The sequence below is a fragment of the Gossypium arboreum genome, chromosome 13 (genome assembly GCF_025698485.1).
Source record: "Gossypium arboreum isolate Shixiya-1 chromosome 13, ASM2569848v2, whole genome shotgun sequence".
NCBI classification, from domain to species: domain Eukaryota; kingdom Viridiplantae; phylum Streptophyta; class Magnoliopsida; order Malvales; family Malvaceae; genus Gossypium; species Gossypium arboreum.
The window spans coordinates 122,010,151-122,033,023 of record NC_069082.1 but is presented as its reverse complement, the minus strand read 5'-3'; the positions used below and the strand labels follow the sequence as shown (position 1 = coordinate 122,033,023).

The window sequence follows — 22,873 nt, the reverse complement described above, 5'->3', positions numbered from 1 at the left end:
TTTTCGAGCTGGCTTGTCAACACTACAAGGAATGAAAAGGAGGAAGTAAGCATAAATGCTTAGTAAGCTCACATGCAAATAGCAAGTAACACAACTATATAAGCAAACATAAAACATCATTCGCATAATCATCACCGAGACATTCATATCACATTTTCATTTATCATCTTACCATATTGTTGTTATATCGAGTTTTCAACCCGAGGGTTAAGTACATACCTGTTCAAAGTATTCATTTCACAACACTTACCAATACGTCCCTTTCATCTCGAGTATTCCTCCATTTGAGTAGAATTTTACCCGTTGAACACATCAGAATATAATTCGGATACATGGAAAGTTTGCACATAAGTGCCACATATGTAGCCAAGCTACCATGTAACCCGCCCATAAGTGAACTCAGACTCAACTCAACGAGCTCGGGCGTTCGCATCCATAAGTGAACTCGGACTCAACTCAACGAGCTCGGATGCCTAGTTACATCTCTCGAACTCGGACTCAACTCAACGAGTTCGGACATTCGCATCCATAAGTGAACTCGGACTCAACTCAACGAGCTCGGATGCCTAGTTACAACTCTCGAACTCGGACTCAACTCAACGAGTTCAGACATTCGCATCCATAAGTGAACTCGGACTCAACTCAACGAGTTCGGATGCCCAAATATCCTAGTGACATGTCACTTGTATCCTAATCTATTCCTAAGGTTCAAACGGGATTTTCCTCGAACGCATCTCCATGCCATCTTAGTAAAATACCGAAACCAATACTCGGTAGCACTTTATATTTAACAAATAATTCACATAATTTGCATTTTATTCAAAATAACCACAAAGCATATATTTCATGATAAAAATCAGCATATCATATAATTAACATCAATAACTTAAAAATAACAATTATACTACATTATTTACACATGAACTTACCTTGTATGCGAAAATGGCTACTTTTACCATTTCGTCCACAACTTGGTATTTTCCCCATTTTAGCCCGAATTTTAGTTTTCCTTGCTCTATCATTTAAAATATAGTCTAATTAGGACTCACATTATTCAAATTGACCCAAACTCATATTTTAGCAAAATTACAGTTTTGCCCCTAAACTTTCACATATTTACACTTTTGCCCCAAAGCTCGTAAATTAAACTTCAGCTTATTATCTTATGTTTTATGACATGCTGATCATTTTTCCCTTCTATGGCAACATAAAATTCTCACTCTAACATGTACTTATGACTATTAGGTATTTTTACCGATTAAGCCCTTTTGCTCGTTTTCGCTTAAAACCGAGTAGTACAAGTTGTCTAACATAATTTAAAACCTCATATTCTATCATAAAACACCAAAATACACAAATTTCACCTATGGGTATTTTTCCAAATATGAACCCTAGGTTGAATTATTGCTAGCATAAGCTTAATCGAGCTAACGGACTCCAAAACGTAAAATCGTTAAAACGAGGCTAGAACGAACTTACAATCGAGCTTGGAAGCTTGAAAACCCTAGCCATGGTTTCTCCTTGCTACATTCGGCCATGGGGTTGAAGATGAGCAAAATTGGCTTTTAATTTTGTATTTTAATTCATTTTACCCCTAAATGACCAAAATGCCCTTACTACTAAACTTTCCAAAAATTCCATCCATGTCCAATTTTTGTCCATAGACTTAGAAATTGGTAAAATTGCAATTTAAGACCTCCTAATTAATATTTCAAAACAATTTCATACTAGAAACTTCTAGAATGAAAGTTTTGCAAATTATTCGATTTAGTCCCTAATTTCAATTTAAGCACTTTATGCATAAAATTTCTTCACGAAATTTTCACACAATCATGCAATCATATCATAGACCTCAAAATAATCATAAAATCATTATTTCTATCTCAGATTTTGTGGTCGCGAAACCACTATTCCAACTAGGCCCAAAATTAGGATATTACAACTCTCCCCCCTTTAGGGATTTTCGTCCCCGAAAATCTTACCAGAAAAGTGGTCTTCACTTTTAATCTCATATTCGGTGCCGAAGAACTTTCACTTAGGCTGTACCTCCAATACATCTCTTTAATTTCTCATATGATCTGAAAGCTTATAGTCTCAACTCTCAACTGTTCTTAAATTTTCAACCCTTCTCGCTTTCCCATGATATCATGACATAAAACCGGATCTTAACTTGATTAATGGAGACCGGAATTCCAAGAAATCCAACAATCAAAGAGACCTAAAATTCCATGAATCTGATAAGTAGGAATTCATTCAATATAGATATGATTTATAGATCTCGCCAAACATTTAACAATAGGATACATCACATTTTCCTATTTCCGCTATGGAAATAATTCTGATATGGCCTCAAGAATAATCCTTCTCATTTCCATCCCAATATCAACACTGACAAGGATAATTTTGATAGATCCCAATGCTCGGCTTTAACCCCTTTAACAACTCCGATTTTATGTAACATCGAATGCTCTAAACTATCACATTACCTCACTATCTTGAAACACATCACAATTCATACAACAGTACATTACTGAAAGTCAGGAAGTCTTTACTCAATGTAGACTAATCTAGTTCAGACGCTTCGGTTACCAATATTCTCATCTATCCAAACTTTGTCAACATGTAATAAACTTTTCAGCTTTCACAATACGAAAACCTTATCATTCGTAGTGACTTTAACTAATATCCAACTCTTTCTAATAAATATACACTTCTCGTTCGGACTATTTACTCTTTTATCAAGACAAAATGAAATTATATTATCGACTTGAGAAAATAATCGACATAATTATCACATGAAATCTTTCAAATAAATAATTCACCATACCGATTGAAACTCGCGCTTTTATCACCTATGCCTTTATTGATGTCAAATCCTTACGTAAATTAGAAAAATCCCAATACTAAAATCACCACATTACCAATATCAAATTAGAAGTATAGTCATATTTGACATGATTATCACGAGCTAAAGAACGATTAAACATGAGTCATAATTGACAAATTATGGAACAAAGATAATAAGAAAACCGAATAAAGAAATCCAAGATAGAAACCCGAATAAAGAAATCTAGAATAAAGAGATCCGGGATAAAGAAACCCAAGATACGATATTATGCCGTAAAATCGAAAACCAAACTCATAGAGAAAATACGAATACCCGATGAAATAGAGCAATATAAATTATAAACCAATCGGACTACCAATGCTTTCATCCAACACCGAATTAGAAGACATTCCCATATAACAAGAATTTCTTCAAGATCAATAGCCATAGAAATATTTACGAACGGGTAAACACATAGAACATCTCAAAAGAGATCTTAAATCATCCAATCATAACTGTCACACTCGGATAGTTCACATTTCAAATATCATTTCCCCAACTAGTTACGCCATCGCAAATTTCATATTAAACCATTCACTAAAGAAGGCCGATTCTGAATAAATTTCGATTTACACTTTTCTCGACCTTGCACCGAGTAATTCGATTTACCAAAGAGAATTCCTTCTAACTGGACAAGGCATAATTCCAATAATCTTTATATCAATCCGATACTTTCTCGACTCGACTTTACTTATCAGCTCATTTTCAATCTCTGATCATACTTATAATTATTCTATCACTGAACTCTTTGGGTTCTCAACCGGAAGCTTATTCAATACAAATCTCATGAAATTCCATTATAAGTACCATTTCGGTAAGGGGAAGGGGTTGTTGGACCTCTGACTCGACTTTCTTATACATACACATATGACACAACTTCCATCATCATAGCAACATCATCAAAATCATGTCATTCATTCAGGCAATGCAACATTCATGTTGGCTTACACAAATTTTCCTATTGTCCCATTTAGTCAATATACTTATGCATACATTCTATGTTTTCTAGATAGCTTTACTTATCCATTCATTTAATTAAATTAATTCAGGCTCATGACATCATATAAGGCCAAACAAACATAGATATTTGCATCACAATCACAACTTTCATTTTGTGCATCATTATGTACATATCGTTACAATCATATAATTCAATCCAACAATTTAATTAACATAGATAAGTTCATTTCATTATAATCCTTTATCTCATAAAAATTATATATCATTAGCATTCATCAACATTAGACGTCCAAATCAAGACAAGGACATTTTCATTCGTATCATAATATTATGACTTTTATTCATACCTCTACTACTTTCTATTTATTCCGTTCATCTTATCAAGTAAGCCACATACACTACATCATATGAGCATTAAGCAAATATGAATATTTATCACATATGTATCATAAACTTTTATTCATACTTTTCTGAACCGAGACTTATCATAATCATAATTTTGCTCAAATACCTTCACATAACATTGAACATGGTCGGCGCAGCTCGGTTAGAGAGTACCCTGTCTAAATAAGACGGTACTCATACGCGTCGGAAGACATTACACTATCACAGATCAGTGGCATGTATAGCTAAACTTTTACACATGCTAGGTTAGTCCGAGAACCGACTAAACCTGCTCTGATACCACCAAATGTAATGCCCGTGCCGAGACCGTCACGAGTCGAACACGAGGTGTTAACAGACTTAATTCATTACTTAAACAGCTCAAACAATTTATTTTTAAAATTTTCAGTCAAGCTAGCAATCTGCATCATAGTCACTTAAAAATTCATATCTCGAGTTCCAAAACTCTAAATCCTATTCCGTAAATTTTTCCTGAAACTAGACTCATATATCTATTTACTAATTTTTTTCTAGAATTTTTGGTTGAGCAAATTAGTACAGTTTATTAGTTAAAATATCCCCTGTTTCAGGGTTCAACTGCTCTGATCTCTGTGTATTACGAATCAGATATCTCCCTGTACAGAGTTTCAATGACTATGCCGTTTGTTTCTAATAAAACTAGACTCAATAAGAAATCTGTACATATAAATAATAACTTCTAATTATCTTTGAACAATTTATGGTGAATTTCCAAAGTCAGAACAGGGGATCCAAAAATTGCTCTGGCCCTGTTTCACAAAAATTTAAACATCTCATAAAATATAACTCATATACCTGTTTTGTTCCATCCATATGAAAATAGACTCATAATTCTTCAATTCCATATTTATTCATCATCTAATTGTATCTATACTATTTTTAATGATTTTTCAAACTCACGTCACTGCTGCTGTCTGAATCTATTTTATGGTAAATTTTACCTATTTCATGGTTTCCATGAATTAGCTAGTAATTTAGCATACATAACACCAAATATGATCATGATTAGCCATTCCAATGGCTAATCATTACCAAGCATTTCCATACCACTCAATAACCATATCATAAGACCATATATACAAAATGATTATAATGCTATACATGCCATACTCAAAATATGCAAGCCATTATGCCAAGATGGTATACGGATAGTGTGAGCATGCCTCCGATCGTTCCCGATTTCCGAGCTGGCTTGTCAACACTACAAGGAATGAAAAGGAGGAAGTAAGCATAAATGCTTAGTAAGCTCACATGCAAATAGCAAGTAACACAACTATATAAGCAAACATAAAACATCATTTGCATAATCATCACCGAGACATTCATATCACATTTTCATTTATCATCTTACCATATTGTTGTTATATCGAGTTTTCAACCCGAGGGTTAAGTACATACCTGTTCAAAGTATTCATTTCACAAGACTTACCAATACATCCCTTTCATCTCAAGTATTCCTCCATTTGAGTAGAATTTTACCCGTTGAACACATCGGAATATAATTCGGATACATGGAAAGTTTGCACATAAGTGCCACATATGTAGCCAAGCTACCATGTAACCCGCCCATAAGTGAACTCAGACTCAACTCAATGAGCTCAGGCGTCAGATCCATAAGTGAACTCGGACTCAACTCAACGAGCTCGGACGCCTAGTTACATCTCTCGAACTCGGACTCAACTCAACGAGTTCGGACATTCGCATCCATAAGTGAACTCGGACTCAACTCAACGAGCTCGGATGCCTAGTTACATCTCTCGAACTCGGACTCAACTCAACGAGTTCAGACATTCGCATCTATAAGTGAACTCGGGCTCAACTCAATGAGTTCGGATGCCCAAATATCCTAGTGACATGTCACTTGTATCCTAATCTATTCCTAAGGTTCAAACGGGATTTTCCTCGAACACATCTCCATGCCATCTTCCGTAAAATACCGAAACCAATACTCGGTAACACTTTATATTTAACAAATAATTCACATAATTTGCATTTTATTCGAAAATAACCACAAAGCATATATTTCATGATAAAAATCAGCATATCATATAATTAACATCAATAACTTAAAATAACAATTATACTACATTATTTACACATGAACTTACCTCGATGCGAAAATGGCTACTTTTACCATTTCGTCCACAACTTGGTATTTTCCCCATTTTAGCCCGAATTTTAGTTTTCCTTGCTCTATCATTTAAAATATAGTCTAATTAGGACTCACATTATTCAAATTGACCCAAACTCATATTTTGGAAAAATTACAGTTTTGCCCTTAAACTTTCAGATATTTACACTTTTGCCCCAAAGCTCGTAAATTAAACTTCAGCTTATTTTCTTATGTTTTATGACATGCTGATCATTTTTCCCTTCTATGGCAACATAAAATTCTCACTCTAACATGTACTTATGACTATTAGGTATTTTTACCGATTAAACCCTTTTGCTCGTTTTCGCTTAAAACCGAGTAGTACAAGTTGTCTAACATAATTTAAAACCTCATATTCTATCATAAAACACCAAAATACACAAATTTCACCTATGGGTATTTTTCCAAATATGAACCCTAGGTTGAATTATTGCTAGCATAAGCTTAATCGAGCTACCGGGACTCCAAAAACGTAAAAATCGTAAAAAACGAGGCTAGAACGGACTTACAATCGAGCTTTGAAGCTTGAAAAACCCTAGCCATGGTTTCTCCTTGCTACATTCGGCCATGGGGTTGAAGATGAGCAAAATTGGCTTTTAGTTTTGTATTTTAATTCATTTTACCCCTAAATGACCAAAATGCCCTTACTACTAAACTTTTCAAAAATTCCATCCATGTCCAATTTTTGTCCATAGACTTAGAAATTGGTAAAATTGCTATTTAAGACCTCCTAATTAATATTTCAAAACAATTTCATACTAGAAACTTCTAGAATGCAAGTTTTGCAAATTATTCGATTTAGTCCCTAATTTCAATTTAAGCACTTTATGCATAAAATTTCTTCACGAAATTTTCACACAATCATGCAATCATATCATAGACCTCAAAATAATCATAAAATCATTATTTCTATCGCAAATTTTGTGGTCACGAAACCACTATTCCGACTAGGCCCAAAATCAGGATATTACACACTAAGTATTAATTTCCATTAACGGCGTAACAGTAAGCTGGCGTAGCACATTAAATCATCATTTCAAACGAAAATTTTAAGTTAAATTATACAATTGGTCCCTATATATTTTTTGTTTTAAGTAATTTAATTTTTTCTTTTACATTAAAAGAGATGGATAAGGGAGAAAAATAGAGGGAGAAGAAGAAGAAAAGAATAAAAAAAAAAAAAAGAAAGTTAAAAGAACATGAAAGAAAAAAATAAATTACTTAAAATAAAAAAAATATGACGACCAATTGTATAATTTAACCTAAAATTTTGTTTGAAATGATGATTGAATATGCCACATCAACTTATTGTTATACCATTTATGAAAATTAATAGCTCAATGACTAAAATATTAAAACATATTAACATAAATAACTAAAACGTAACATTGTAAATATGAGTAACTATTTTTACAGTTTTTCCTTAAAAGAAAAGGGTTAGAACTTAGATATGGTGGAACCTAGATGAGGACAAGAAATGTCGGAATTGCAGCAAAAGCAAAGCGCACAACACCAGAGTTGTGTTCTGTCTCTGAAACCAGTTGCGGTTATAAAACTAAAGTAAGAAAAAAAGGATAGCATCAGCTGTCCTCCACGTGTCCAAGGAATTAAGAAGAATCTATTGATGTCATCGAAATTTACCCCTCTTTTTTTTTTACCAGACAAGTTACCTCACTGTTAAAAGGCTTAGGGAGCTATCTATTTTAGCTAATTTACTACTCTACCCCCTTGATTTTCCCGCTATAAAATACCATATAAAGTTAGCTGCCTTGTTATTCATCCTTGTATTTATATGTGTGTGCATGAACAAAAGAATAAAATCACTTATATTTTTATCAAACAGACGACACAAAAACTATACGTCCAAGTGTAGACGGTAGAGTACTGCCTTTTGAATACGTAAAAAAAAGAGTAAGTTATACTTAAAATTATTGAATTATTAATAAGTTTACACTTTGATAACTTTAGAAAGTTATAAAATAGTTATTAAATTATTTAAAAGTCTACGTTTTAATCACTTAACTTTAAAAAGTTATAAAATAGTCTAAACTATTTAAACTTAATTAAATCACTATACTATGAAATCTTTAACGTAAAGTGATGTAGTTTAAATCATCGCTTATTATAATATATATATATATATATATATATATTACCACGTTATTTTACAACTTTTTTAATCTAAAAAACTTAACCTATTTTCTCCGAAAATAATAAACTTTAACTTAAATACGCTCCTAAAAAACCTAAAACATAGTAGTTTAGGTTAGGTTAATTCTTTAAAGGGTAGAAAAAACACACAAAACTTTTTTAAAGCAATATCTATCATTATATATAATAAATAGTTTTCTCAAAGGGACATTAATTCTCCGTTAAAAGATTTAATAACTCAAGTACTTAAAATGGATATTTTTAAATAGTTTAATGATTATTTTATAATTTTATAATGTTGAATAATTAAAGTGTAAATTTATTAATAATTTAGTGACCTTCAATGTATTTTTGCCAAAAATAAAATATACTTACCTCAAAATATGGTAAAGATACCATGGAGAGCCTTATCTTAAGCATTAGATTGCATTTTCTCCCTCTACTAAAAAAATGGTAAATTAGTTCCTGTATGTTACAATCAAGAAGTAAATTGGTCTTTTTTGTTAAAAATTTCACTCATTTCTACTATTAAAAACTAGTCTTTTTATGTTAGCATGAGGTATATGTTGCACGCCACGTGTCACAATTTGATTATTCTGTTAATTATGTCAATTTTTAATTAAAAATAGATGAAAATTTTAATAAAAAAGACTAATTTGCTTTGTGCTCTAATTTACAAGAACTAATTTATCCATTTTTAAATAAAATGTTAAAATGCAATCCGAAAATCTAATATTAAATAACAAGTAGCTATCCTTGCTAACCTCAATAGTCAACAAAATAACCAGGTTTCAACTCATGAGAGTTCGACCAGAGGTAGGAAGATTGTCCACTGTAATTAGGGCTAGTTTGGTAATATTTGTAAAAAGTGCTGTGAAATAATACTTTTGAGAAGTGCTTGTAGCACCCCCTAATCCCAAACCGTCCCCGGAATAGGGTTACGAGGCGTTACCGAACATATTAGTTAATTTACAAAAATTTTTATGAATAAACAACAAATATATTAAAATTAAATCATTAAGTCTCTTTTATGAACTCTCGAGGCCTAAATCATATATTATAAATGAATAGGGACCTATTCAAGTACTCCGAAAATTTTTCGTAATATAATAATAATTATTTTTTTTAAAAAAAAAAATTCAATATAACCCCTTTAGAAACATCTAACCTTCCCTGCAATTTCAAATTTGCAACTAACTCAACACAACAACAACTCAACAAATACAATCTTCATCCAAATCATATTCGTCTTATAACAATATCATTAATCCTTATTTTATCTAACATTATATTCATTCATACTTTCAAGTAGTATTTAAACATCTTAATTAATTTCCATTCATATCATATATCAACTTATATTAACTTAACTAATATATTCATGAGTTGATACAAAACATAGTCACATCAGCTCCTATACATGCCATATAAACCATTTAAAGTATTTATAACAAAATCTATTGGAAAATCGAGATAGTGTGACTTGAGCGTGATGATCCGATCCTCTAACTCTCCCGTTAATCTACAAAGAGCAATAAACATTACAGGTAAGCTAACTATAGCTTAGTAAGTTCGTCGGCCTAAACCATAAACCTTACCAATATTAGTTTCAAAAATTCAAATCATATGGACATTTCAAGTAAGTTACTTTCATCCTGTAAATTATAATCTCATTTTAAAAATAATTTACTTAATTGAGCTCAAAAATAATGATAACATTATTTACATTTCTTTTTAAAATAATTTACTTAATTGAGCTCAAAAATAATGATAACATTATTTACATTTCTTTTTCCACACATTACAATTACGACTTACTGACTTGTCAATTTAAGGAACGACTTACGGACTTGAGTACATCGTGATCTGAAACCCGAAATCTAACTAAAGCACAAAAGTGCTAAACGGAAGCCCGAAGGCTAACTGAAGCACATAAGTGCTAAACGGAAGCCTGAAGGCTAACCGAAGCTCATCAAAGCTGAACTGAAACCCTAAAAGGGTTAACTGAAACTCATATGAGTTAACGGAAGCTCGTAAGAGCTAAACAGAAAGCAAACACAAGAGTTCGCAACAAATGCTGAATCTCGGTTTACTTGGGTAATTTACCGTCAATTCATCTTTTTCACCAAACGATCGTACTCATTTCCTACGTTCCGTTCCTCCGAATTACTCAGTTCAATTTCGTAACTTTTGTACATGATTTAATTATTTTCAACAATTAACATACATAAATATTAATCACCATTCATAAAATAACATTGAAATTTAATAATTTAATCGTACGAACTTACCCGGAACAATTTGCAGTAGTTGTAGAGATTTCTTGAACTATTCCGGAATTTTCTCTTTTCCTCGTTTATCCTCAATTTCTTGATCTATAATATAAAATTTTCACTTATCAGTATTGACTTCACATTCATTCTATTTCACATCCTTAATGTTTATAACCCGCTTACAAGTAACATTATCTGCAATTTTACTATTTACCTATGTATATTCAATGCTGTCCATCCATGTCATAGTCACTAAATTATTTTTATATTGAGCTACAGAACTCCAAATTAGGATCCACTAATTTTCACTGAAACTAGACTCACATATCTTCTTATCATAAAATTTTCAGAATTTTTGGTTTAGCAAATAATTACAGTTTATTCTTTAAAGTCACCCCTGTTCTGCTGTCTGACAGTTCTAACCCTTCTTCACTAAAAATTAATTATCTCTTCATACAGTATTCGGATGATATTCCCGTTTGTTTCTTTTGAAAATAGACTCATTCAAAATTCTGGACATATAAATTTAAGTCCCTAATTATTTTTATTCAATTTTTTATGATTTTTCAAAGTTAGAACAGGGGAACTCGAATTCATTATGACCTTGTCTCACAAAATTAATTATATCTCATGATTTACAAATCCTTTGCTTACACCGTTTCTTCTATGAGAAACTAGACCCAATAAGCTTTAATTTCATTTTTGTTCACCTTCTAATTCGATTCCTACAATTTATGGTGATTTTTAAAAGTTAGTCTACTGCTGCTGTCCAAACTGTTTTAGTGCAAGCTATTTATTACCATTTTTCCCCTAAGCTTTTAATAAATAACAATTTCGTCCCTATTCAATTAGCCTCTTAATTGAGCTGATTTTTCTCAATTAACACTTTATTCTATCACCTTTAACTAGTTTACAACCTTTAGAAATCAAAATTTCAGAAATATACTTTAATTCCAAACATTTTCAGAATTAGGTCCTAAAAATCAATTTCTATTGAAATTACCTAATAGAATCATCTCATAAACAAATTAATGCTTTAATTTCATTCTATTTCATCATACAATTACAGCACTCAACCATGGTGACTTTCAATTTCATCCATGAAATCAAAAACTAATGAATTTAATAGTAGGACCTAGTTGTAAAAGTCTTAGAAACACAAAAATTACAAGAAAAAGGCAAGGATTAACTCACTTGGTGCAAAAATTATGAAATACCAGCTTAGATAACCCTCCTATGGCGTTTTTAGCTGCTGGAATTGAAGAGAAATGAAGAGAAATCTAGATATTTCCTATTTAGTCCTAGCTTTATTTAGTTAATTTTGCAATATTCCAATTTTGCCCTTAATTCATCAGTTTTTCTGCTGATTTCAAACCCCTTACCGTCCAGCCCAAATAGACCTTTGGTCTATTTGCCTTTTAAACCCTCTTTCTTTTATCATTTAAGCTATTTAATCATTCTTCATAATTTTATATTTGTTACAATTTAGTTCCTTTTATTCAATTAACCATCGAAACTTTAAAATTTCTTGACGAAACTTTAATACTAACTTATTAACACTCCATAAATATTTATAAAAATATTATGGCTCGTTTTAAAAATTTCAAACTCTCGATACCTCATTTTCGATTCTAATTTTATTTTAATATTTATTTCGAGTACACTATTTGCTATTTAAAAAATTTTCCTAACTTCACATTTAACTTATATTCACTAAATTAATATTTTTCTACTCATTTGTCGGATTTAGTGATATTGAATCACTGTTCCGACACCATTGAAAATTTAGGCTATTACAGTGCTTTTGAAAAGTTTGGTTTAAAATTTGACTGTTTAGCATTGCTGTCAAAAGTGTCAAAAGTGTTTTTGAGAAATAAAATGTCTATTTTAGACATGTTATTATCAAGTAACAAATATGTATTTAAATAATATTTAAATTAATTAATATTATTATATTTTAGTAAGAATATAAAAAATTATTATAACTTCTTGTTAATATTTTAATATATAAAATGTAAATTTCAAAATATTTTAAGCAATAAATATTAATTATTTAAAAATTTAATTAGAATATATAAGCTATATTTTAAATATTTATATATAACTATTGAATATTTGTAATTAGTATTTTAAAAATATTTTTTTATTTTTAATTAATGATTTTAACACATTTGTAATTAAGTACCAAGAAAAAAAGAGAAAGTACTATGTTATTAGAGGGGTGAAAATGTAATTAAGCATTAAAAATACTTTTGGGAGAGAAAAAACTAAAAATTTTAACTTCCCATTTTCAGAAGTACTTTTCAAAAGTACTTCTGAAAAACTAAAAATTGCAGTTAAAAGCAGCTTGTTCTACACAGCTTTTCTTTCAGAAATACTTTTGGAGCTAGAAGAGCTTTTGAAAAACAATGCAGAACTGGCCCTTAGTCAAGATCCAAACCAAGGTTTTTTTTTTCTTTTTTTGGAAGCTAATATTTGAAATTTAGATTTTAATTATAAAAATGAATATGACTTGGGGTTTTGACGTTTATGCTTTTAAACTGTGGGCTTCAGCTGGGGTCAATGGACTGAGCCATATTTCAAGAACAAAACGGGCTCAGATTGGGAGTAAACCACGTCACAGGTGGGCATTTTTGCCCTGGTCAATCTGGAAGGAAATTAGGGTTTTTTTTTCTTCTTCTTCGCATATAAATTCAGCAAACGAGAGCCATAAATCTCATTTGCAGCAGCAGCCTCTCTTTCTCATCTTGTACGCTACTCTCTCTATCTGGATTCCATATTCATGTTTCGTAGCTTTAAGTTTATCTAAAGTTTATGTTATTTGGATGTTCTAATAAGCATTCGTTTTACTCTTATTTCTTAATATTAACGTAACTGTTAATGTTTTCCTAAATAGCAATAGTTAAATTTGGATTTGGGTTTTCTCCAAAATATTGTTTCATTATTCATGGTATTCGAATTAGAATGTGATCTACAGAGTATTGAAGTTGAATTCGGGTTAGCTTTTTTTTTAAAATTAATGAATCTGGTATTGTATTAGGTGATTTGAGCTTCGTGTTTGTGTTGGGTTAAGCAATTCGCCAAGATGCAGAACGAAGAGGGTCAAAACATGGATCTTTACATCCCCAGAAAATGGTATTTAATTTTACTTTGCCTATGTTTCATAATGTTAGTTTCTTTCCCTTTCACCACGTTGTTTATGTCGGAAGCTTATATGTGGTGTGTATGTTTGTTTGTTGTTGCAGTTCGGCCACTAATAGGCTGATCACCTCGAAGGATCATGCTTCTGTTCAGATTAATGTTGGGCATTTGGATGAGCTTGGCAGATACACTGGAACTTTCTCCACTTTTGCTCTTTGTGGTTTTGTCCGTGCCCAGGTCCGTGTTGGATCTCCTTTACCAAATTGGTTATATTGGGTTGTAGGTCTTAATTATTATTTTCGTGCTGTTTAAGTGTTGGATCATATTTCTGTGGTATATGCGGAACTTGGAAATTCTTCCATATATTTGAAATATTATATCCTTGTAATCGTGTTAGATCAGAATTCGGGCATTTTTGGTGTTTCTAGGTGATTGTTTATAGACAAACTTTAGGTCTGTGAGGATGTTGAGTTGTGTCATAAGTCAAGTGCTGATTGATTTGTTCATGTTTGTAGGGTGATGCTGACAGTGCACTTGACAGGCTTTGGCAGAAGAAGAAAGCTGAAGTCCGACAGCAGTAGTGGGAGTTGGATTGCTTTTTACTACTTGCTTGGTCTCTGAATTTTGGAGGGAAAATGTGTTTTTTTTTTTAAATCAGTGACCTTTAAGTTCTATCTTGGTTTTTTTAAAATGGATTATGTTGAATTTGATCTGATGATGTTTCGTACCTAATTTGCTTGCATTGAACCTAATATATTATCTTTTTGTTGGCTTATTAATTTTGCATTAAATCTTGTATTCGGAGGAAATGTCAAAAGGTTCAAAACGTCGGTTGAAGATGAGGGCTGTCCTAAACTATTTTTGTTGGGAAAAAGGCCAAATTTGAACACTGCCTTAAAATTAAGTCTGTCATGAATTCCGAGAAGCTAAAATGTTCGTGAAACAACATTGCCTTCTAATAAAGGGTTACCAAAGTAATACATACAAAACCATTTTAAAAAACTTTAATGGTAAACGGTTTGAAACCTATATTTTCACGCATCAGGTTACGTATACCTTGCGTCCAGAGCCATATGTAACTAAATAAAACTGAAACAATTTTCCTTAGGTATGTATTCAACCAAAATTCTCGAAGGCATTCATTTGAGTTAACTAGATTTATTATTCTGATCATAGAAAGAACTGGTTTAAGTAGAATAGGAAATATATGTATATTTTACCCAAAATTTTGACAAAAACAGAGTGCCCATTGCGTTAGGTTCCTACTAAAACAAGGATTTGCAGAAGGTCCTAATGTCCGCAACCTCCCCCCGGCTTTGCAAGAAGAGGCTGTATCATGGTTTGAGCTCTTGATCAAGTGAATAGAACATTGCACCGGGTATGACTTCCCTGCAAGCACTATTTAATTAGGTTTTCAAGCATCATCAGCATTTTGTGGAGTTCTTCCTGCAAGCCAACCCCATACGCCACCGGAGCCCTGCCGCTGCTTTGCATTTATGGCAACTTGTTCAGATGTGGCTTTTTGTCGCTGCAAGAGTTCAAGTTCCCTTTGTAGTGTTTCCATTGTCTGTTGCTTCTGTCGTAGTTCTGCTACATCAACCTGTTGATTCAAGAGTATAAAAAGACAATTAGAGGTTTTTTTCCCTTCAACAAATAGAGTTCTGTACTTTGGAGGTGTATGAGTCCTCGTATGAACCAAATTTTAATTAGTATGGTAGCTAAAATGGTCAGCAATAAAGGTCGCAAAGCAAACCATAATAACCCCATTTTCCAAGTAAATTTCATACAAATAGCAAAGTTGAGAAATATTTCAAATTCATTTGGCATGCTCCGTATTTGTGAGCCTGATTTTAAATTCTTGTTGTAAAGTGTGAGGTAACAGTAGTATTAAAGGAAATCATAGTTTGGATGCCCATTCAATATGGAGAAAACAGATCAAGTACATAATATGCCATATCATGGGTCTCTTGATTCAAAAATACCTCTAATTTGAAACATCTTGACTGCTCGGACGCAAGTTGACCACGTACAGATTGGAGCTCCTAAGATGTAAATGATACTTGGTGAGAAAAATGTTTAAGCTAATAAACACCAGTGTTTTCCTAACTTACGCAACTGGAACAATGAAGAACTACATGACCTGCTATTATACAGATAAAAAACTACCTTGTATAGGTCTGTGTTTCGAGCCTCGGCATCTGCTAGTTCTTGCTTTAGCTGGAGAGACAGCAATTTCTCATTATTGAGTGATGATTCTAGTTCTTCCTTCTCCGCCTTGAGCATTGCTAGAATGTGCTCACTAGTCTCCCCACCTTTGGATTTCTGCGTGTACTCTAAATTTAAGTGAAAGAAATAGAATTGATGATAAATTAAATAAGACATTCTGAACTCCTTAAAACTTCAGTACTGTATGGACTGGGTTTACTGTTATAAAACTTTTGATCTTGTGTATGAATGTTATGATGTAAACTAGAACCACAAAATCATATGTTTGCAACAGAGGCAGCAACACATAAATGGAGCTAGAATGGTTTTTTGTATCAGAAGATTTCAACCAGCAGGTTTCAAATAAAGGTAAAATGGTGATATTGTCTCTCAAAATACTCACATACCATGGGCTCAAAATTATCTATAGCAGTTTCTCGTATCTTTCCTTCTTGACCAACTTCAAACTCGGATTCTAAATCTCTGGTAGGATTTGTAGCATTATGCACAGCAGAGACACTGTCAGGAACAGGACCCTCCATTATCTTTGATTGCAAGGTTGACTTGTGACTAGGCTTAAGAACATTAACCTGTTGGGGAACCATAAATGATTATATAGTAACAAAAAGACAAAGTCATATACAAAGAGGTCAAAACCACCTATACCTCACTGTTGTAGTGTCCATTATATCCACCAAAAGATATAAGTATATCTTCCCCATTAAGAGAGCCCACAACCAGACTTAAACCCTACAATAATAGACAATTAAATAGAAACTTTGCATCTTAGATCACTGACACTGAGTTATCTCCTATATAAAGACCAACATAACACAACTATATATACCATTCAATGTTAACACGTGCATTACATACAACTGAGAAAGAAACTCTACTCATGACCTATTAAATTATTACATTACTCTTGCAGAAGCACAGCTTCCAAAGTTCCAATCATTTTCATGGAATAATTGTTTCTTAAGTCTAAACGCCAATGATATTAATTGATGAGAATGAAAATGATGAACATGTTACTAAAGAAATCCAGTAAAATCGTCATAGTAATTACAGAGAAGCACGAAATCAAATGTAGAGAGTCCATGCATCATCTCTACCATTCCTTATTGATCCACATTTAGCAGTTACAGTTAAACCAATATACATAAGTTGCAGTAATCCAAACAAAGATTTTCCACATCCCACCTGTAAACATTTTACAGGTAACAAGCATTTGTAAAATGTAAAATACCTCACTAGCAAGAGGAACGCGCCCTTCAACTGATGTCACAACTGACCAAGCGAGGGTTGACATGTTAAGGACAACAGTTTCTGATGCCCCTGGAAGACAAGAATAGGACAAGCAATGAAGACTAGGGGGCAGTAATAAAAAAGTAAACATTTTCACGCAATCAAAATATCCTACCAAAGCCCTTTCTTATCTTCATATGAAATGGAGACACTTGATGGTATAACTATAATAATACTAAAACTAAGCATGGAGTGGGAAAGTCATCCAAGGAACAATCTGCAATAGCGATCTTCTATTAGATTTTGGAGTGAGACATTTACCACTTTTATTGTCTCCACCTCCAACAATAAACCAGTTCTCCCCAACAGTCACACCTGCATGACCAGCCCTAGGAACTGGTATCTCACCTTGCTGTGTGGGTCTTGACCATTCCATCTACAAATCCAAATACATAAAGATACATATACTAATTCCTCAAAAGGCCATGCAAAAACACAAAAGAGTAATCATCTTACAGTTTGCAAGTCAAGGACATGCAAATCATTGAAGCAAGTAGCATGTGAACCCCCACCAAAAATAAGAAGGTAACGCTCTGCATGCACTGCAGCAGCATGACCAGACCGTGGTGAGGGAGGCACCCCCCTGCATGACAATGAGAATAAACAAATATTAAGAGCTACCAAGGAATATAAAATTCAAATGACACTTCAAATCTATAAACTAATTGGGTTCAAGGGATTGCTCAAAATAGAAGTGCAAAAAAAGGATTATATCATGCTGTTACATAAAATGTACCTTGGTAAACAGGTTAGATTCTATTTTAATGTTGTAGAAATGAAGCTCAGATATAGTACTAGAAAAGTAGAATTTGAATTCAAGTATGATGCATGTCAAAATGTCAATACACCAAAAGCAAAAGAAGAATTTAAGCATGTGAAGTAATCTTGGACCACAACCTCAGTATCAGTTTTATATAACAGTTTTGGAAATTTAAATATTAAGTTCTTTACCATAACGAAGCAGACCTAATTATGAATTCAATTTCGGTCGCAAGCTAGTCTTAGGAACCGGATTGAAATTCAAACGTCAGATTCTTAGCTGTCATGATAACTGAACCTTAATTAGGTCAAAACCAACAATGGACCAGGCTGCTTGCACTATGCAGCCAGACCCATGTTCAAGTCAGCCCTTGATAAGTGGAAGCTGGCAAGTGAAAATTCATTTACATTTTCCATGTTAAAGGCTATAGAAGTACCAGTAGCACATATTTAACAAAAGAATTCAGAAATCCAGTAATCAGATTGCCAAAAGTAATCTTACACAGCATCAATTTCATCCCAGGTCAAGGTTTCTAGGTCAAGTATATGTAAATCATTCAAGAGTGTTTGCTTTGCGTCCTGTCCACCAAATATCACTAAGGTTGTTCCAACAAGGGTCACAGACTGACCTCCACGAGAGACCTGTAAGGCACTCAAATTAGGAAAGGAAGTGTTAACAGTTCGAAATGAAATTTTCAGAAAAAAAAAAATAAAAGAATCCACCATGAGGAAAATAAAGGGGCACAAGAACGTATAAGCACACATATTCAATACATTTTTTATTTGCCAAGGTTTAACTTCAGCCTATGTTCAAGCATACCTATATGCTAATAAACTTTCAGCTAAGTATAGCCAGAAATCAACATACAATAATCTAGTTTTAAGTTTCTTAAATACCATATTCAATTAACAAAGAAAGGTTAATTCTACCAGTGATCACTATCTCAAAGTCATTAAGAAAAACCAAAGGCTGGTCTAATTATTTGTGCATAGTACAACAATCACGAACCTGCTAAAATTTCTAAATATAGTGCTATAATTTTCAAGTTGGTACAGCAGAAAGAGAGTTAACATGAAGAAAATATGAATACCGGTGGTTTTCCATAAGTATTCAACATTGACCATGTGCCAATTTGTAGATCAAATGCCTTCACTGCCATAAGAATACAGTACAGAATAAGATAATAATTGAAATACGGAGAAGAAAAATAGTCCTCAAATTTTTTAATTTGTTAATAAGGGGATAAAACAAGTACCCTGGAAGGTTTCAGAAGGATCCTTTGTATGGCCAGCAATTGAAAGAAGCTTGTTCTCCCAAGGTATCTATGGGGAAAAAATAGGAGAGGGGAGAGAGTCAAATGATATGACTGCAGAAAGACAATTAGCATTAATACAAGAACTTTTAGCGAACAGATTCTAAAGAAATGTAAGTTTTTCCATTAGAAAATTTTGCTTTTGAGAAATAAAAGGTAAAAGGAAAAAATGAAAAAGAAAGAAGTTGGTCGGTTCTATATGACCAGAAATTAAAGAAACTGATTCTCCGAAGGTGCCTAGGGGAAACACTAGAAGGGACAGAGAATTAAGCATGAATACAAGAATTTTTAGCCAAATTCCAAAGAAATGTGCATATTTACTTAGAGAACATTGCTTTTAAGAAACCAAAGGAAAATATAAAGAAACTCAGTTCTCTACTAACCAATGAATGACCAGCAGATGGGGTTATATTTACAGGAGATGGCGTTTCCACAGACTTAGATTCAACCTTAGCTTCAACCTTTGACCAAGTACAACTTCTCAAATCTAAAACCTGCATCAAACTTTACATTATGGTGAAAACTGTCATGTGTAGTTATAGTCTACAAACAATAAATTAAAGCTTAGCAAGACTACATATTAAATTAGAATTTTCAAGCAATGGCCTGGAAAGTGAGAATTATAATTTGGTAATACTTCATTCCAATACCAAAACTATACAGTAAACTGAATTGTACTAGAAAAAATAGGATGTTACAAAAATACATGTGTATTGCATGTTAAGGTAAATGAATTACATGAAGATCACTAAGGTAACGACCATTGTGGTTTCCACCATATATATACATCTTGTCCTCGACAACTGCTGCTGCATGCTGACAAGTAAGAGTAAACATTCTTTAGATGAGGAAGACGGCAAGAAGAAGAAGAAGGACTTGTTTCTAAATGATAGAGGTGTCAATACCTCATATCGGCCTTTGGGACATTGACCAGTTATTGGAGGTGAAGTCCACTGATCATATACAACAACTGAGCCAAGGCCTTCTGATACAACATCTATATCCTGAGTTTCTATCAGGCCTCCATTTTCAGCAGAAATGGTCTTTCTCTCAGCAAAAGAATTCCGGTTTTCGATGATAGGCTCAACAATCGCATTATGCTGTGAACATGCATACAAGTTGAGAATGTGAAAGTAAGTAAAGAGAACCACAGGCCCCAAAAAGTAAGTAAAGAGAACCACAGGCCCCAACTAAAAGCACCTCCCAATAAGCAACTTCGCTTCTCTCCTTCAAATTTTAACTACTGACTGAACAGAGCAATTATGCAAACTCAGACTTCTCTAAAAGTTGAGAACAAGACCTGTAACAGAGGTACATGCCCAACCTAAATTGTGAAAATAAGAGACAATGGGAAATGTTAAAATCAGAAACCCAAAACTGAGAAAATAACAGATTACTCACATTCATTTGTACATCTGTAACAGGCTCCAAAACAGAGTTAGATGCCCGTGAATACCATCCTGGTTCTTCTTCCTGAACAATGAGTCAAAGAATAAGGAACAAAATAGAAAACAATTATGTCAAACTAAAATGATTCATATAAACGCAAAATATCAAAAAAGTTATGGCCTGTACCTCCAAAATTTTCACAAAGAGACGCATAGCTTCTGCAGACACCATATTTCCAAGCTGCTTCCAGCTGTATAAATAAAAAAAAGCTTTACCAGAAGAACGATTATCAAAAAGAAAGAAGGAAAAAAAATCATGGACAACATCCATCTGACATATAATAAATTGCTTCTAATTCTCGAGTTACATAATAAACAAACATAAAAAACAAGCATATGGCAGAGAGAAAATTGGAACAATCTAGATCTGATAAATATAAATAACACAGAAGTACATCTCCATGCTTTTTCCAGTAGAAGCAGGCAATAAAAACTATGCACCATGCCACAATGCCACCAAATGTTGAAACAACCAAAAAAAATCCATCCCACATATAAGTGACTATCCATTCACATCTCTCTGAATAAACATTGCTATCATCAGCACCACTTTGAGTAAATGGATCAAAACAGTATCACCCTAGGAAAAACCATAACAAAATTAAAATGACCGTTACAACACAACAACAACAAGACTACAAATGTAAAATTATAAATAGAAGTAAATGAGCATGCAGACCTTTTCCATTTGCCTTGTTCGACAGGATTCCACAAACTCGGTTTTGGAACATTACAAGGGCCTACAGTAGCCTGTAATCACATAGCAATTCGGAAAATTAGTAACCTAACAAAACACGAGCTTCATATTCAAGTACTACATAAATATTCATTCAATTATTCGGTAGATCAACATCCGAATTGTCTTGAATTCAGAGTATAAAGCCAGATCTACAATAATTACACTTCAAATGCTCCAAAAATATTATATACAAAAGCAATCCTAATACACGAAATCCTTATCCGAAATAAGATAAACATCACATTGCCGGAAATTAGCAAAAACAAGTCGCTTTCGTATTGAAGAAGGCGGGATCCAATGAAATAAGAGAGAAGGAATTGAGAACGGTGAAATTACCTGCTGGTATAAGGCGTACAGGATCAAAGCGACGTCATTGGAGAACCTGGAGCCAATGTCCTTGTCGTTGGAATTGGGAGATCCGTCGAAGCCAACGTAAGCAGCCGCCGCATAGAATCGTTCCGGGTACGCGAGGCCAGAGCTTGCCCTCGCCATCGTCGCCAATTTTTTATTGACTATCCTCTGTGTTCGTCTCGTAGATTTGAATTTGACCCGAGATTTATATACGTACCAGTTTTAAGACTTGAGAAATGTTTTTTAGCGACGAAATGTTTAAAAATGTAACGTAGTTTTATTGAGAGGTGTTCGGATATGTTAGCTTTGTTTGGTTCGGCACTTGCGCCTTGTCTTCAAGTTACTATTTCCTTTTTACTTTAGCATAATTATTTTTTTCCCTCCAACTTACAGAAGAATATATTTAATTTTTTATTTAATTTTGTGAAAGGAAAAAAATTGTTAGCTCTGATAAGTGGATTGTCATAATATATCAACATTTAATTAATTTTTTAAAATATTAAATATTTACATGTTATTTATGCGATAATCTATGTGTATTTCGTAAGTAAAATTAAAATCTTTTATATTAAGATAATTTAATAAAAATATAAATTTAAAGGTTAAAAGATGAAAAATTAAATGAATAACTAAAATAATTTATTTTTAAATTAAAGAACAAAAAGTTAGTATGCCATTTACTTTTTATTTTTAGCAAATTCATTTGTTGACAAAAAAATTATTGACACTAAAACCTTATTACATGTATACATGTGAAAATTAT

The 22,873-nt window shown here is 32.8% G+C and overlaps 2 protein-coding genes across 3 annotated transcripts; one reads left to right on the top strand and one right to left on the bottom strand.

Annotated features, from left to right (window-relative positions):
• The first annotated feature begins 13,443 nt into the window (after positions 1 to 13,443).
• On the top strand, positions 13,444 to 14,766 carry LOC108464098 (40S ribosomal protein S21-like). The gene is made up of 4 exons (XM_017764191.2): positions 13,444 to 13,595; positions 13,887 to 13,981; positions 14,092 to 14,224; positions 14,503 to 14,766. The coding sequence occupies exons 2-4, from the start codon at positions 13,932 to 13,934 to the stop codon at positions 14,566 to 14,568; spliced, it is 249 nt and encodes an 82-aa protein (XP_017619680.1). The 5' UTR covers positions 13,444 to 13,595; positions 13,887 to 13,931; the 3' UTR covers positions 14,569 to 14,766.
• A 363-nt stretch (positions 14,767 to 15,129) lies between these two features.
• LOC108464097 (acyl-CoA-binding domain-containing protein 4-like) lies at positions 15,130 to 22,445 on the bottom strand. 2 transcript variants are annotated; one of them, XM_017764190.2, is made up of 18 exons: positions 22,096 to 22,445; positions 21,700 to 21,770; positions 21,148 to 21,211; positions 20,974 to 21,045; positions 20,478 to 20,672; positions 20,311 to 20,388; positions 19,956 to 20,066; positions 19,516 to 19,582; positions 19,351 to 19,412; positions 18,762 to 18,901; positions 17,957 to 18,083; positions 17,762 to 17,876; positions 17,442 to 17,530; positions 16,859 to 16,942; positions 16,600 to 16,782; positions 16,154 to 16,309; positions 15,970 to 16,029; positions 15,130 to 15,587 (listed from the first exon to the last, which is right to left on the bottom strand). In XM_017764190.2, exons 1-18 carry the CDS (start codon positions 22,249 to 22,251, stop codon positions 15,402 to 15,404), a joined length of 2,016 nt encoding a protein of 671 aa, XP_017619679.1. In that variant the 5' UTR covers positions 22,252 to 22,445; the 3' UTR covers positions 15,130 to 15,401. The 2 variants fall into 2 exon arrangements, 1 of the variants encoding a protein (XP_017619679.1); XR_008277289.1 differs by lacking the exon at positions 15,130 to 15,587 and having other exon boundaries at positions 16,154 to 16,320.
• Between the last annotated feature and the right edge of the window lie 428 nt (positions 22,446 to 22,873).